This window comes from Agelaius tricolor, unplaced genomic scaffold (genome assembly GCF_023055355.1).
Source record: "Agelaius tricolor isolate 1412-34295 unplaced genomic scaffold, bAgeTri1.0.p SCAF_10, whole genome shotgun sequence".
Classification (NCBI taxonomy): Eukaryota; Metazoa; Chordata; class Aves; order Passeriformes; family Icteridae; genus Agelaius; species Agelaius tricolor.
The window spans coordinates 15,011,751-15,023,420 of NW_027269270.1; the positions used below are offsets into that span (position 1 = coordinate 15,011,751).

Sequence of the window (11,670 nt, forward strand, 5' to 3'; positions counted from 1 at the left end):
CCAGTAATAATTGCCATCTTCTTCAGAGTTCTGAGTCAGTACAAATGCACAAGGCAACACTTCACAAGGTTTTTATTGCAAAGGAAAGGCTTCTCTGCTCTTTCAGGATGGCAGATGGAAGCACATTCATTAGTGGACACGTGAAACAGTCACTGTGCTCAGTATTCCAGCAACTTTCTTACCCTCCTCACTCACAGGACAAATGGGACTATCTTTTATTACCAGTCCACTTCCACTTCACTCAGAAGATTTTCAGCACTGCACAGAGTATAATAATACATGGTGAAAGTGACCTGGCTTATCGTTTAAGTGCATGTGAAGAGTTTGAAAGGGTGAACCATTAAGAGATGTCACCTTTTCAATGTGTCTGCATTAGGTTGCTCTGGGCAGTCTTGCTGAAGTAGCTGGGAGTTAAAGAGCCCCTGCAGTAGAGTCAGCCCCCCATATTGATGTGTGGAAGCTCTGATTTAGAAAGAACAGGAGGAGACTGCAAAAATGCCTGTTTTAGCAATCTAAACAAAAGCTCTGTGTAAGAGAGAACAGAGTAATGTGATAAGGGAAAAGGTATGAACATTTTTGTGTTAAGTGCAGCAGGAAAGGGGAATAACTGGAAGGTGCCTCCGTTTCAAAGAAGGGCCTCCCCAGTTGTTTTGTGTTTGGCTCAGGAATCCTGCCAGCTACAATGCAATTGACTCCCACCTGAAGAAGACTGGACAGCTCGATTAGCCACAGCTGTTTGCTATTTTGTGGGCTCTTCACTTTACTCCTTTCCGTGTAGTTAAACAGTGTATCCTGCCCTTTCCTATAGGAAGTGACGGGCAGAAAAGTCCGTTGGACTACATCCATATTTTGGATGTATCTGGCTTAGACTACCAGGGGAAGGTTGGTGTGGCTGTGCAGGCAGTGTCTCACTCCCGGTACCTTCCCTAGGCCAGTTGGTAAGGAAGCGACCCTCGGGGGCCCAGAGGCCGGCTGCGGGAGGGTGGGGCCGCCCTCGCCACAGGGGCCCCGCCCGGAGCGCTCGGGGCAGCGGGGATGGGCCGGGCCGGGGCAGGCCCGGGGCGCTCTTTGCCCGCTGCCCTCACGGGCACGGCCCGCGGCGCGGGGCGGCTGCGCGCGCCCGGCCCCGCCCCAGCCCGCGGGGCCATGGGGCGCCACCGCCCCGGGCCGAGCGCGGCGTTCGGCAGAGCCGGCGGGGCCCGGCAGGAGGTGCTGTCGCTCCGTGGATGGAGGTAAGAGCAGCTCCAGCGATATCGCTATTCCCTTATTTATTTATTTATTTTCGTAAGAGCCGTGGAATATGGTTAACCTTCTGCGGGGCCGGGCGGTGGGGGCCGCGGCGCCGTGAGGTGGTTCCCTCAGCCTGGCGGGGAGGGCAGCGCCCGTGGCAGGGACTCGCCGGCCTCGGAGCGGGGCCCGGCGGCTCTCCTGGGGCGGGCGGGCGGCTCTGCCGGGATCTCTTCTCCGGCTTGGCCCGAGGGCTTGGGGCTGCGTCGGGCTGGGGTCCCGTCCCCGCCGGGGCCGTCGGGTGGCTCTCGGCGCGGGCCTGGCGGCGGGGAGCTTCGGGCGAGGGGTCCCGGGCCGCTTTTCGGGTGCGCCGCCCCGCCGGACCCATGGTTTAGAATTAACGCCGTGCAATAAATTATTACTAGTCCGAAAGTAAATAGACGGGTTACTCCCAGATGGGGCTCCTGCTCGGATCGGTACAATAAATATCCCTGAAGGAAGCTCTCTATTTATGTTGTCATTGATTAATTCTCGCTACCTCATTTGATTTCGATTTAGAACGATTTGATTCTAATTTAATTAGCATGTAATTTGGATGTACATAATTACTGTAATTATGACATTCAGGTGAGGCAGCTTTAGGCTGAAAGGCAATTTCAAATTTTCTAGCAGCCTACTTTGTGCCGGGGAGCGGACAGGGACCCCGCGCCCTGCCAGCCAGGTACCAATTAGCCCATCTCGGGAGCAGCGCTGCCGCTCGTTTGTGGAACAACAGCGGCGCCGAGGCGGCGGCGGCGGCACAGCCGCGCCCGGGGCCCGCCGGCGGGTGCCCGCCGGGAGACGCGCCCGGCCGCAGGTGCGGGGCCGCGCGGAGATCGCGGAGCGGTGACCGTCGAGGGCCCGGCCGCCCCTCCGGTTGGCGGCCCGGGGAGCGGCGAGGCCGGGCCGGCTGCCCCGGGCTGGGTGTGCGCTCTGTCGCTGCGGGCCAGTCCCGCCCCGCCGTCTGCCATAGAAGTTCACGCTAGCCCGCCCGCTCCCCGGGGCCCTCCCCAGCCGCCGCTGCCCCCGCGCTCCTGCCGCCGTCTCCTCGACGCTGCCCGGCCCGCGCAGCGCCGCCGCCCCCGCGGCCGCCCCGGCCGCGCCCCCGGCCCGCGGGAGCGCCTCTAGGTGGCGCCCGGCAGCCGCCGTGCGGCCCGCGCGGGGCAGCGCCGCGAGCGTCCCGGTGTGCGCGCTCGGTCTTGTTCTGCTCTCCTTTTTGTAATGTGCGTGTGAAGGATGTTATTCCTTGAGGAAATTTGTAGCTAAATTATTCTCACTTAAAATAAACACTTAGCACAGCAATTACTCAAAGGGGCGGGCTGTCTGTTAGCTTTCCTTCATCTGCGTTTTGGAAGGGTGGGAGAGGATCCTGGCGAACAGATAATGGCTGCAAATAAATTACAGCTCCCGCAGATAAAGTTTCCATTTGAATTAAAAGACGCAATTAAGAGGCTGTCCAGGCACGAGATCGGGTGTTTATATATTATCTCATTAGAACAAAAACATTAATGTTACCTTTTAAGTGTAAAACGAGCCGTTGGGTCTGTAACTCGCCGCGGGGGGCAAGGGACATGCTTCCTGCGAACGGGGGACCTAGCGATCGAATGTCATTTAGTAGATAATTTTTCCTGACATTTTGCCGTCTTCCGTCTGTGGTGGTAGCCGTCGCTGGCTGGTTTTTTGTCGTGTTTTAACGGGCTCTCGGAGCAGGGTTGAAGTTGCTGTCCGCGAGGTATGGAAATGGGCAGCAATAGCTGGACCGAGATTGTAAATGGGAGCTAGGCTCAGCTGACGGGCAAGCCCGGGGCGAGCGGGGCCAAGGCGGCGGGGAGCCCGGCTTCCCCTGTGCCACCCTTCCCGCCGGGGCCCGAGCGGGCACCCGTCTTGTTCCCGGTGCTCTCCTGCTCTCGGGTTCGCGTCCTCTTACTAAAGAGGTGAACTACGGATTGAAAGACCGAAATCAGATTTATTTTTCGGGTTCTGACACCGTTTGTTCTTTAGGGTTTGTTTTTTGGATAATTTTTTTGTGTAGAAGTTCCCCAGACCATATAATTATCTCCAACGTTTACGAATGAATGGTGTCATTTATTTTTTTAAAAGGTGACACGCTTTCTATTTTCTTGGTTAAACGAACCGGCTCTGCGGCCCAGAGCTGCTCCCTTCCTCGTTTCTGGGGAGTCTGTAAGTGATGGACGTTTTCTGACCCGAAGGGGCAAAGGCAATGCAAAAAGGTCCTTGATCACTGAGCTGAGAATTGTAACCCCGGCCTGGCAGAAACTGGACCTGCATGGTGTCCTTTGATGTGTTTTATTATAAATCGAAAACAAAGCTGACTTCTGCCCAGCACCCCGCGCGGGTGCATTCCTGCGCAGCCCCCGGGCCGCCCGGCAGGGAGGAGAGCCGGCTCCCGCCGCCCGGCCCGCTCTGTGCCACCGCCGCCCGAGCGCGTCCCCGCTGCCCTCCCCTGCCCGCCGGGAAACCTGCCGCCTCCGGCCGGGGCGGCAGCAAAGACACCTTGCCGGGGTGCTTTCGGCCAGGAAAATTCCGGAGCGGCTCTCGGGGAAGGTGCTGTGGGCAGCCGTGAGGCGAGGTGCCTCTCCCGGGAGGCTCCTCTCCCCCGGCCCGCGGAACGGCCCGCCGGGCTCCCGTCGCCGCCCCGGGGCACAGGCGGTGCCGGCGCTGCCCGGCCGCTTTTGTGCAACAGTGGCGCGGAGGAGGTGGGACGCGGTTATTAGTATTCACGGCAGATGTATTTTCTTTAACGCAACGTCTTTATTCCAGTTGGTGGCCGACAGCAGAATCCGTTTCTCGATGCTATTTGCATTCCCTGCTTTATGGAGGATTAAAATATTTGTATTCATCCAATCTGTACCGGCCAGAGTAAATTAACTTTTTTTTCCTCACCCTCTTCTTTTTTTTTTTTTTTTTTAATAACACAATTATCTCATTTAACAATTTGCCTTTAAAAAAATACTGTGGCTGTTAGGTTGGTGGTCAGGAGACAAAGGGAGTGAAAATAATTTTCATTTCAATAATTGCCTTCTGGTCAATTTAACTGTGCCTTATTTTGAAAGAGCCTGTCTAAATGAGATTCCTGTCCCAAATGTGTTCCCAGGCCTTAGCCCAGCCTTTAATTATTCCTGAGTTTTTTTTCTTCAGAATAAGACGCTGCACTGAGTAATCACAAAGAAGTCAGAGAGCATCCTTGAACCTTTTCAATAGCAAAGCCACTGATATTCAAATAACATGCAAGGACCATTTGACTGCATGGGGACATAAGCATTTCCAATTCACTATTTGCATAGATCAACTGTCTTTGAAAAGGAAAGGAGCAGTTGTCTTCCATAACATTAAAAAGCCTAGTTATCAAATCAAGTGCTTAGTTTGGGGCTTTTAAAACGTTTACATTTTATCTTAGGTTGCCCTTTACCGTTTGACATGCAAATTTGGTGCAGTTAATTTGGACAATTAAAAGGATCTTCAAGGGAGCTTTGTCACCGAGAATATTCGGAGTTTTCCCCGCGGACCAGCTGAGATAAAGTTGGCCAGAACAAATGATGTCTAGGAGATTAATTAGATATTTGATAAGACATGAATCCCTAATAAGGGAATACAAGGCACAGGGGGCTGCTGTGTGCTCTAAGTCAAAATTAATAACATTTAACAAGATTTTCATTTAGGCATGAAATGTCTTTTCCGGAGTATTGACTCTAGCGATTTATTCCCCCGAGATCACCTCCCAGCCTAGGCAGCCTTGTGGCGCTGAAGGCTTTTAAAATTAAATAAATAGTTCCTCAGCGCAGTTTGCCTTCACTCGATTTTGGGGACGGTTTCACCAAAGCCACTTAGGTCTCAGCATGGTTTCCGGCTGTAGTAGGGCTCGGACTCGGTTAAAATTTGTTGGTTTTTTGTTTTGTTTTTTAAAGTAAATAAAAGCAAAGGCGGCTTGAAAAGAGCGAGCAGAGTGGTTCAGTGAGCCCGGCTCAGGGGCCGGTCCCATCCCCTCCCAGCTATATCATTGCTGACTATTTTTAATCACAGTGACTGTAAGGACGATGGAAAGGGGTGCGAGGGCTCCTACTCAAAAAGTGACCCCTGCGAGGACTGGGCGGGGGGGGAAGGAGGGGACACGAAGAAGAACAAACCCGTGAGTATATTGTTCAGAGTCCTTTAATAATACCAAAATGAAAATATGTCAAGATTTTTTTCCATACAGATAAACGCATTTAATTTCTTTAAGAGACCTTAACTTACGTGTATTTGAGTGAAGTGTTAACTCAACATTTTAAATATCTTTTACATATATACTGACTTCCACAAAGTGCATCAGAAATTTATAATTAAAAAAAAAAAATCAAAACCCCAAAACCTCCCTGAATTTCAGGAATTCACCAATTAAAAAAAAAAAGTCCCCAACCCCCCTATCAGATCAACATTTACAAGAAAAATAAGGGAACACGATCTGGTTTTCTTTTTTTTTTTTTTTTTCCTGTTTTTCTTCTTTTTTGAACCCTATTTATACAGATGTTTATGGGATACAGAGGGACCGTCTCAGAGTTGCAGCTGTATTTCTCACCTTAAGCCTCTCTTAGGATGCTTGCCTTCCAAGAGAAAGAGAAAAGGGAAACGGAAGAAAGTGTCACTCGGTACCTACTGGCCGGGCGGGACGGGGGCCGCGCCTCTCCGGCCCCGCCGTCCACCGGCCCGCCCCCGCCGCGGCCCGGGGCGGCTCGCGTCCCTCCGGCCGGCGCGGGGCACAGTCCGAGCGGCTCCGGCGGCGCTGCCCCTAGGAGTCGCCGGGGCCCGCGGTAGGTTCCTTGCCCGGTCCGCGGGCGGCGCCCACCCCCTCGTGCAGGATGAGGTCGGGGGACTCGGAGCGCGGCGTTTCCAGGTTGCTGGCGTCCGTGTCGCTGTCGCTGCCCTTTTTGCCCCCGCCGCCCCCGTTGTGCGTTTTGATGTGTTTGCTCAGGTGGTCGCTGCGCATGAAGCGCTTGTTGCAGACGGGACAGGCGAAGCGCTTCTCGCCCGTGTGAGTCCGCAGGTGCCGCTGCAGCTCGTCGGAGCGGGTGAAGCGCTTCCCGCAGAAGAGCCAGTTGCAGACGAAGGGCCGCTCGCCCGTGTGCCAGCGCAGGTGCGCCTTCAGGTGCGAAGTCTTGCCGTACACCTTGCCGCAGCCGGGGATGTGGCAGCTGTGCAGCCCCTTGCGCCGCAGGCTGGCCCCCGCCGGCCCCAGCCGCTCGGCCTCCTGGCAGTTGGGGCAGTCGCAGGTGGCGCGCCCCGAGTAGCGGCGGGCGGAGCGGGCCGAGCCGCCCCCGGCGGCGGCGGCGGCGCCCGAGATCATGGCGCTGGCCGCCGCCACCGCCGCGCTAGAGTCCGTGTAGGAGGGCAGCACGGGCTTGAAGCCCTCCTGGGTGAGCAGGTGCTGGCTGGTGGAGAGCAGGTGCGAAGCGGCCGTGGAGCCCAGGCCGGTGGAGCTGAAGGCGGAGTGGGTGAGGGAGCTGAAGTCGGGGTTGTAGGTGCCCAGTTGGGAGTGCAACGAGGCCTGGGGGGCGCCCGAGTGCAGCGAGCTCTGCAGCCCCCCCGCCGGGTTCTGCACCTCAAGCCAGGAGCCGGGGTTGGTGTGCACGTCCCACCAGGAGGAGGCCGCTCCGTTGGCCACCTCGCCCGCCGAGAGCGTGGAGTGGAAGCCCGACTTGTACCAGGACTCGTAGGGGTGCGCCATGCCCACCCGCGGGTAGAGGCTCTCGGCCGCCGAGCTGTGCACTTTGGAGATGAAGGCCGACTGCCCGCCGGGCTCCTGCGGGGACACGCCCGCCGCCGCCGCCGAGTTGGAGAAGAGGCCGCCGTAGTCGCTGCTGAAGGCCGAGGAAGTGGGCGAGGTGGAAGCCAGGCAAAAGGCGCTGTTGGCGGTGCCCGTGCCACTGGCCAGTCCGTTGGAACCCCTGCTCGTGGCCACCGTGAAGCCCGAGAGGCTGGAGCCCAGGTTGCAGCTGGAGGTGGAGCGTTTCCAGGGGTGGAAGCCCCCTTTGGCGAAGGCGCTAGACTCGGGCAGGGTGGTCAGGGGACTAGTGTTGCCGATCTTGTTGCAGGTGGCGGCCAGCATGGCCAGGGGAGTCGTTCCAAATCTCGGCTCTTCCTGCGGGAAGAGACAAAGCCGGCCCGTCAGCCTAACCCTTGCCACCTCGCCAGGCTCCCGCGGGGACGCGGCAGCGCGGGTAGAACCGCGGCGCAACGAGCGGTACCGCGGAAAAGTTTTCTCTTATTTTAGAGGAAAGCTCCAGCCCTGCCACGCTGGGCACAACTCGTTTTCCGCCGGAGACCGGTCTCATCGCCCGAGAGATTTACCTCGCAAGCCGGTCCCGACGGGGACAAGCGACACGCGTGTTCCGAGAGGGCTGCTCGAGCGTACCGCCGTTAAACCAAAAATCCCGTGGGAACGAAATGCGGCGTCTCCTCGAGCAACCGTACAGGAGCGACGGAAAAAAAAGAGATGGCAGCAAGGCGAGCAGTGTGCGGAGCCTTCCGACTGTCGCCTCGTGCAACGCCGGGCCGGCGAAAATCTTTGGAAATCGAGCGTAGTTAGAGTTAAAAAACAAACAAAAAAAAAATCCCAAACCAAATCAAGAACTAGACAAAAGAAAGCAGAAGCAGCACAGCTTCTCTCCGGCCCAGCGAGTTTTCAGGCCAAACTCTTTGGGAACGACCCGATGGGCAGCCCGCAATGAAATCCCCCGAGGCGGGCCGGGATCACCTCCCATCCGCGGGTCCACGCGATTTCGGCAAGGGGCAGCCGCAACGCGGCGGCAACGACAGTTTTTCCAGGGGGAAGCCGCGAGGAAGCGCGCGGTGCGACTTACCCCGAGGATAGACGTAGCCATAGCACGTCCGTGGGCTGGGCGGTGGGGCGGAGGGGACGGCGCTCGGTGAGCGCCCCGCGCTGCCCGGCGGCACTAAGGACACTCCGGCGCGGCGGGGCCAAACTCTGCCTAAGTGCGGGCAGCGCCCGCTTTGAAGTACCGCTGGCGGCGGCGCTCGCCCAATGAGGGCGCGGGCGGAGCGGCCCGGAGCGGCCCGGCAGCCAATCAGGCTGCGCGAAGGTGCCGGCGCCGGGGCGCGGGGCGCGTGCCAGTCAGCGCGCGGGGAGAAAACTCCCGGCTCCGGCCCGCGGCGGCGGCCGCGCCGCAATTACCGCCGGCCCCGGCCCCCGGGCCGCGCCTCCCGCCGGGCCGCGACTCCCGCCGCCCCCGCACCGCCTGCCCGCCGGGGGAGCGGGGCGAGCCGCAGAGGGCAGGAGTCGAGAGCGAGGTCAGCGCCGGCGGAGGGCTGGTGTCACGGCTGACGCCGCTCCGCCGTCTCCTGTAAACTGTGCAGGAGGTGTCCGATGCGCTGCTGCTGGTGTAGTCACCTGCGATCCTCGCGGCCCGTAAACCATACCTGCGTCGCTTTTATTCAACAGGCCCGTTACCTCCTTTTCAAGCCATTTGGGAGCCGTCCATGTTGGATACAAATAACCTAACAGCGCCTAATGACATTCTGTGAAAACACGTTAATTTTTTTGTTTGTTTATTTTCTTTACTAAATGCCAGAAGTGATTTCGTGCACAACGTATTTCTTACTTTCATTGTAAAAAGAACTGAGGAGGCTCTGTGGTTATATAAAGTGCCAAAAAATTCCAAAGGCAGGGAACCGCCAGGCATCTCTTTGCTCTTGTACTGGGGCGGGAGAGGGGACGAGGGGCATTTGACATCCTGTCGCTTAAGACAGAGGACGTTATTTTACAGAGTAATCGGCAGCAAAACACTTTGAAAGTCAAATTCGCAGCCTGCAGCACGTTTTTCAAGCCTCATATACTCCCGTGGAAGCAGTGCTGCTAATGGCAGAAAGCTTGCTCCCTCCTAGCAGTGCAAGGGCGCTGCTGGAATAAGCCGCCCTAGCACTTGCCTGTGGCCTCTGCACTGTGCACACTCCACGCACCCAGTGAGCGACAGGGACTATACCTGCTCTCTGCATGTGCAAAATGTAAGTCCAGACCTCTGCTCCTCAATGTCTTGCAAGCTAGTCCCTTTGATTTGTAATTATTGGAGGCTTCTTAAATAATTGGCTAGAACTTGCCCGTACTGTGCCCGCGGAAGATCAATAGGCGTGCAACTTTTCATCATCGCGGTCGGCTCTGTGAGAATGGGAATAGGAGCTTTTCCCCTTCCTTTTTGCCATTCCCAGGGCAGCTGGGTACAATTCTGAACCAGAAATACGATGAGTGCGTTTAGCAATGCCGGGCCATTGCTCTGCATTTCAGTCAATATTTCCTTCTCGGTGCCGCCTCAGCCATCCAGTGTAAAACCTTCTAGCAGATGCAAAATAGGCATCGCTTAGGAGCAAGATGGAGAAATCGGGAATTTAAGATTATGATTTCGCTTTTCTTCACATGTTTACATCTTTATGTGTGTGTTTGTATGTGTGCTTAAATAAGGTGGGCATTGTGTTTTTTTCTACATTGTGTTATGCAATCTATAGGACGACTGCCATGGACGCCCCTGGAGATTATCTTTTATTTAAACGTCTAAGGCTATTTTCAAAGGGCGCTCGCCTTTTTGTCGCCGGGTATTAAACAGAGTCGGGGCAGTAGGTGAAAAAAATTCTGCTCTGCGCTTAATTCTTTCCACATTGACTCGCAGCCGGCGCAGGGGTCCGGGTGGTGCATGGCAAACCCTTCCCTCGGAAGGTCTGCCCGGAGCAGATCCTGAGCGGCGGCTGTACCCAGGGGGGCTGTATCGCTCGGCGGGTGGAGGCGGCAGAAAGGCGGTGGCGGGGGGAGCGACATAACCCCCACGGGTGAGGCGAGGAGTCCGACAGGGGCACCCGGGAGCCATCGCCCAACAGGTGACTCCTTCCTTCCCTCCTTCCTTCTTTCCTTCTTCCTTTTCTCCGGGGAAACCCGCTTCCTTCCCTTCCCAGGAGCCTGCCATGGTGGTCGTCAAGTGGCAGCGCGGCGCTTCTGGCCAACCCCAGGGCGGCGGGGGGAGAGGGTCTTTCCTCTCATCCTGGGGAAAGTCATCAATAAAATACGGCTGGAAGGCAGATCGAGAGCGTGACGTTTAAAAATGTTGCCTCTACATCAGCGAGTAAAGGCATCCGCTGCCCGCTTGCGCTCCCACAGCAAAGTAGGGATTCTGCTGTGCCTGAAGACTGGCGGGCGGCTCTGCCTGCCGCACATCCATCTCCTCGCCCCTTTGTAGTCGGAAAAGTAACTAAAACCCGCAGAAACGAGGCAGGCGGTGGAAAGGCTGAGCGAACGGCGGCGGAAGGGGGAACGCTGCTAAAATCTTTAGGGGGTCAAGTATTTTCTGACAGATTTTTTTCATACTCCAAAAATCGAGTTTTTAAACAAAGATCAATGTGTTATGCTAAAGTGTTGAGCTGACTGTTAAAACATTTGGGGGGATAATGACAATGTAACAAAGGCCTGGTTTGGAGTGAATCATCACCCTTTTAAAAGTTAAAGCAATTTTCAGGAGAATAGCTTTCAGCAAATGCTTTACATTATTCAAAACGGCCAAATAATGCTCTATTATAGAGCCTGAATGCTGCCAGTCAGCCCATAAGTGCAATTTGTGCAAAGGCTCGGTGCCTTATCTCCACTTCTTTATAAAGAGGTGAATATAAAACAATTTCTCCCAAACCCAGACAGAGAGCACGAAAATTGCTTCCCTTTCTGCAATCAGGGCAATTTAACTGGAGTGCAATTAGCACTATTAAATGTCGATTCTGCATAAACAAATCTGACTAAGAAGCGAAAGTGGGGTGAGAACCTCATATAAACTGAAACTGATTTTTAAAAATTATGTATCCGGGTCCTTTACAATTGATCCGTGACGTTTTCATCGCAGAATATATTTACATCATAAATACATTACAGTTAAATCAATGTAAATCTAAAAAAAAAATCTCAATATGAATGCTAATAAAGAATAGCCTAATTAAATGCAACAGTTCACTTTCTTTGAACAATATTGTTTCCCATCTTCTCTCTACGAGTGTCTTTTGATGTGTGCAACTACTAAAGTTGCTGTCTTTAGGAGGTAGAGCTGGGAAACAATTCTTTCATTACAGATGGTTGGGAAGCTCCTGGGTTTATATTCAAGAGCATCAGATGAAATGGCTCGTCTGTTCAAAAAGAGCTCTGGGAAAGAGCTGCCAAATATTTTCCAAATAAATCGATTTAGCAGCAGTTAAATGTAAGGTTGCTGTACAATTTCCCCGGCATTCTAGGAGGGGCACGAAGTTTTACCCATGGCAGTTATGGGTAGGAAGGGGGCAAACCCTTCCAAGTTTAAGAGAAGCAGCCTAATTTTCTGCCAAACAGAAGGGATATGGGCAGGAAACAGGCAAACTGCACATTGCCGA

The 11,670-nt window shown here is 55.0% G+C and overlaps 1 protein-coding gene across 1 annotated transcript; it reads right to left on the reverse strand.

The window, feature by feature from the left end:
- Nucleotides 1-5,420: 5,420 nt before the first annotated feature.
- On the reverse strand, nucleotides 5,421-8,401 carry SP9 (Sp9 transcription factor). Its single transcript, XM_071434879.1, has 2 exons — nucleotides 8,124-8,401; nucleotides 5,421-7,402 (listed from the first exon to the last, which is right to left on the reverse strand). The coding sequence occupies exons 1-2, from the start codon at nucleotides 8,142-8,144 to the stop codon at nucleotides 6,053-6,055; spliced, it is 1,371 nt and encodes a 456-aa protein (XP_071290980.1). The 5' UTR covers nucleotides 8,145-8,401; the 3' UTR covers nucleotides 5,421-6,052.
- Between the last annotated feature and the right edge of the window lie 3,269 nt (nucleotides 8,402-11,670).

Coding starts and splice junctions, on each gene's coding strand:
- SP9 (XM_071434879.1), bottom strand. CDS start 8,144: ATGGCTACGTCTATCCTCGGG. Junction 7,403..8,123: donor TGGCTACGTCTATCCTCGGG/GTAAGTCGCACC, acceptor CTCTTCCCGCAG/GAAGAGCCGAGATTTGGAAC.